Below are 5,254 nucleotides of genomic sequence, written 5' to 3' on the forward strand. Positions count from 1 at the left end.
AATGTTTAAATAAAAATTAAGTTACTCAAAGGATTCAGTAAATAAAAATATGAGGTCTTAAAATAGTGCTTGCTAAATATATTAAATAAAGAACTAGCTGAACATATGAAAACCGGGAACTCAAGACAGAATAAGGATGGTGCTGATATAGTGCAGGGATGGCTACCAATGCCACGAGACACCTGTGCATCAACTACTAAATGGAAAACTAATTTCCACTGTATACTTTCATTGAAAGCACAACTAAATGTTTCATAAGAAGAAGAACCTACTCAGGCAGATGTCCAGCTCGGTAGGGAAATTTTACTTTTTTCTTGTTGTATACCACTGAGTGGGATCCTATTGGCATAGGAGGAGATTGCCCCTCCTTCTCCAGCACAGCATCTGATGGATTCAAACCATGTGCCTTTGGGATTACAGCACAGCTTCTTGCCACTAGGTCACCAGAGCTCTCTCAAGGTAGGGAAAATTTCTGAATTTTAATTTCTAACTAAGACTTTCCCATATGACCTTGTGGAGGGAAATCATAATACAAAAATTTCTTTAGACTTTACATGGGGCCTTTTACATGAAGCATTTCAGACATCTGGAGAAAGAAGAAACAGCAAATGTATACATAAGCAGAAATTGAAAGCTGGAAAAGGGAAGTAAGATGTTCCATTTCACTTAGCGCAAATCATTAATAGATCTTAGGTAACCGCTCCAAAAAGTTTTATCAGTCTAGATTTTGCATAAGTTTTCTGTACCTACAAATAAGGTGTACCCTTACAAACAGCCATCATTTCATTCAGGCAAAACCTCTCATTAATTTTCCTTTGTTGACATTTTCTCAAAGGTAAATATTTATCCTCCAGTCTTTGGGGCACAGCTGTTCTTAAACCATCACTATCTCTGAAACTGTTTTTGATAGCCAAGGTTAATTCTCTTCAGCAACATTTCTGCTCTATATTTTATTACCACTCCATACTGTTAAAAGAAAGTAAGACCAGAGTTACTAATTAAACAAACCCTAAATATGAGAAGTCTCTCCAAAGTACAATTCACAATTTGTGAATTAGAGGTGTGGGTTTGTTTTGTTTTTTTTTTTAAAAAAAAAAAAAAGTCCATTTAAAAAATCTTAACTTTTCATTTTTAAGAAGGTAAACACTTTCTGGCAATTCAAAACAGAGTCCATTTCAGTCACACCATACAGGAAAGGGTAGAACTGTCCCATGAGGCTCCCAAGACTGTCAATCTTTATGGAAGCCGACTGCTACATCTTTCTCCTGAAGAACCACTGATGTTTTCCAAATGCTCACCTTGGAGTTAGCAGCTGAGCATTAAAGCTCTGCACCACGAGGGTGCTTTTTCTGGCAACAGTTTCCTATAAATGTCACATTGCTTAGTCTGCATTGTGGGGAATGAGTTCAGGATTTGAAGATGAAAAGGAAATGACAAAAATTTCCTGCCACACTCTGACAGGGATCCAACACTGGTAAAAGGTTTGAGCACAATTTTAGCCTCATTAGCAGGCCCCCACTACCACATACCCTCACTGTCATTACAATCGCCCACTTTCATCCACAAGTCCTCCGGATTTTTCACCAACACGCATCCCTACTTACATTTAGCTTCTTTCAAACCCTCCCCGGTTGTCTAATCTTTGTTCCCTGAAATTTACATCACTCTCTTAACATTGATGCAACTTTGCTGTCATTGCAAGTCTCCATCGGGGCACCAACCTAGTCTCGATATACAGGCCTATAGCAACTCATTACTGCACCTCAGTCTTCTATCACAATCAGAGTATCCACCCCTTCTCTAGCAGCCATGGATCTGAGCTTCACCAATTTCTGGCTCCGTATATGCTCAAGTCCTATCCACCCAACGTCACCCTCACTAAGCCCACTCCCTTGTCCTACCCACCCACGGCTCCTCCTTCCTTACAGAAATTCTTGCCAAACAAATCACCCAAAGCACAAATCACCCAAAGCAATCATCCTCAGGTCTGTGCCGCCCAGCACTTCTCCCCTAGACTCCCGACCTCTTCCAACCCCCTTTGGCTCTGGCGAATACATCCGTCCTGACACCTCCCCACCCACCTGCTCTCCTCCAGCAGGCGCTCCTCGCAGCCGCCGAGCTCCATTCCCGCGCCCTCGGGCCGCATAGGGGACTGCAAGGCTGCCTCTTCGCAGAGGAGAGGCGACACTGACACTTCGGACCTCAGGGCTCTCGGAAGCCTCCAGATACGAAGGAAACACCCACAGCGGATGAGCACCGGGTGATGCACTAAAGCCGGGTGACGGCGGTGGCACTGACTGCTGCCTCAGCTGCGGTTTCTGTTCCTGCCACCCCCACTTCCGGCTGTCAGAACTACAATTACCGGCAAGCCCTTCGAAGGCCCAGCGGCTCCCGACATGCACCGCTCCCGCCAATCCGGGGCTTCGTTGTCAGGGAGAGGCGCTGCGGGCGGTAACCTGTTGGGAATGGAGGTCAGGAGAACCTCTCTGAGCACTGGTATCTGGAATCCGTGTGGCAGTGCAATCACCTTGTTACACGTCATTCGAGAAAAAGGATTTGGTCAGAGGTCTAAGCTAGAAAATAACGTACGTTTTAATTCAATTACAACTAACCTCATTTAGGTCGGTTAGGCACTTAAAAGCTCAGAAAGCTAAGAGCACTGGTTGCTATGGGATCATAAGGGAAGAGCGGGAGGGGAAACCCCCAGGCGGAGGCTCAGTCACGGCAGAATTTTCAACGATGAATGTGAGTTAACAGAAAGGGAGGAAAAGATAGAGCGATACAGTCAAAGAGACAAATTTTGCAGATAGTTCTGTGTTGGTATTGGGTGCCTTCCAGTCAACTATGAATCCGTCATAGCGACCCTATAAACAACAGATGCATGCACATATATATGCATACATATACACACGTGCGCGCGCATGTTATGTAGTTATAGATTTTTGTTGCATACTGTCGAGTCAGAACCGACCCATAGCCGACCTTCCAGCGGGTTTTCAGAGGCAGCTGATCGCACAGGAAAAGATTGCCCATCCTTCTCCCGCGGAGCAGCTGGTGGATTCAAACCACATATCTTAGGCATTGCAGCGCAGCTTCTTGCCACTAGGCCACCATATATATATATAACAGATGCATATTAACAACAAATCTTGCCTGTTCTACATCATCCCCATCCCATTCCCACAATGATTAAGCCAATTGTTGCAGTCACTGTGTCAAACCATTTTGTGGAAGGTCTGCCTCTCTTTCACTGATGCCTTTTCCAAGGAATGACCTCTCCTGACAATATGCCTAAAGTATGTGAGCCATCTTTGCCTCTAATGAGCACCCTGGTTACACTTTTTCTAAGATAGACTTGTTTGAGATTCTTCTTGGGTCTTTCTTACTGTTTTCTAACTTTCATATGCATACAAAGCAATTATAAAATACCATGACTTGGGTCAGTTGGGATTTAGTCTTTAAAACTAACTTCCATGGTAAAATATATATGCATCTCATATGATGGTATACTTAGAAAACCGTAAAGATTCAACAATAAAACTATTGGACATAGTTGATCAATTCAGCAAAGTAGCAGGGAGCAATATCAACATACAAAAATCAACTGGATTCCTTTACAGTGACAAAGAGAATATAGAAATGGAATTAAGAAAAATGAGATCAATTACAATAGTTAATTGCAAAATTAAGTACTTGGGAATAATCTTAACTAGAGACACAAAAGGCCTATATAAAGGAAATTACAAAACAGGACTGCAAGAAACAAAAATAGACCTGAAGAAATGAAAGAATATATCATACTCATGGACAGGAGACTCAGTATCCGGAAAATGACAGTTCTACCAAAGGCAATCTAAAGTGTCGTCCCAATACAGATACCAATTATATTCTGCAACAAGATGGAAAAGGAAATTTCCAATATTATCTGGACTAGAAAGAGATCCAGAATAAGCAAAACACTACTGAAAAAGAGGAACAAGGTAGGCAGCATCACACTTCTTTTTTTTTTCTATTTTTTTTTTAGCATCACACTTCTTGGTCTCAAATCCTACTACACAGCAGTGATGGTCAAGACAGCATGGTACTCACACAGCAACAGACACATACATCAATGGTATAGAATTGAGAACTCAGAAATCAGCTCATCCATCTACAATCAAAGTTATCTTTGACAAGGAGATAAAATGAGGTAAGTGGGGAAATCACAGCTTCTTTAACAAATGATGTTGGCAAAACTGGAAAACCATCTGCAAAAAACCTAATCAAGACCCCACACCTCATACCAGACACAAAAACCAACTCAAGGTGGATCATAAACCTAGAAATAGAACTAAAGACTATAAAATTCATTAGGGAAAATCTAGGAAGAACTTCAGAAACCCTAATCCACAGCATGAACAATCTTCCAAGCATAATGGGAAAAAACTACAATCAAGAGAGGATAAAACAGATGAATGAGCCCTAAGAATCAAACCTCTAAGGACATCAAGAAAAACTTCTCCAACAAGGTAAGAAGGAAACCCATACACTGGGTAAAAATATTTGACAATGACATGTCAGGAAGCTCTGCTGGCCTAATGGCAAGAAACTGCCCTGCAATCTCAAAAGTACATGGTTTGAATTCACCAGGTGTTCCATGTTCTATTAGCGGCTTCAGAAAAACCCCGAGAGGGTCAGCTATGGGTCGGTTCTGACTCAACAGTACACAACAACAATCACATATCTGATAAGAGACATCTAAAATTTTTTTATCATTTTTTTATTAATTGTAATGAAAATTTACAGACTTTGGATTTCCATTCATTTATTGTTGCACTTTTCTCCCTGCCTACCCCTCACCCCCCAGTACACTCTTCTCTTTAAAAAGTAAAAGTTCCCCCATTGTTTTACAATCTCTCCCCCCAGGTCCACTCCACTATGCAGCCTTTGTTCTGGACTCCTTTCATGACAATAATACCTAATCACATATCCCTTTTAAACCGTTTTCTCCCTCATCTGTTTCAATGCAGTATACATTATTTAACCCATCTTTCTCAGTCTCCCCCCAACCCCAATGTCAGTCCTGTTTTACAACAGTGGCACTATGCAGTATTTTCCCTTTGTGACTGAGATATTTCACTCAGCATAATGTCCTCCAGGGCCACCCATTTTGAATAATACTGAGCTCCTTGATCTTGAGTACTTTGAAAAAGTCTTGACAGCAGATTTGCCCAACACAATACATCTTTTGATTTCTTGATACCATAGGCGTTGA

General features: G+C 41.6%; 1 protein-coding gene across 1 annotated transcript in view; it reads right to left on the bottom strand.

Annotated features, from left to right (window-relative positions):
* The window catches only part of KIAA0226 (KIAA0226 ortholog), a 118,025-nt gene extending 115,696 nt beyond the window's left edge, over positions 1-2,329 (bottom strand). The window contains exon 1 of the mRNA XM_006884205.1: positions 2,082-2,329. Within this exon, the coding sequence (XP_006884267.1) occupies positions 2,082-2,146 (65 nt within the window). The 5' untranslated portion in view covers positions 2,147-2,329. The remainder of the gene's footprint in view (positions 1-2,081) is intronic.
* Positions 2,330-5,254: the final 2,925 nt, after the last annotated feature.

Source organism: Elephantulus edwardii, unplaced genomic scaffold (assembly GCF_000299155.1).
Source record: "Elephantulus edwardii isolate Elephantulus edwardi_28Jun2011 unplaced genomic scaffold, EleEdw1.0 scaffold00032, whole genome shotgun sequence".
NCBI classification, from domain to species: Eukaryota; Metazoa; Chordata; class Mammalia; order Macroscelidea; family Macroscelididae; genus Elephantulus; species Elephantulus edwardii.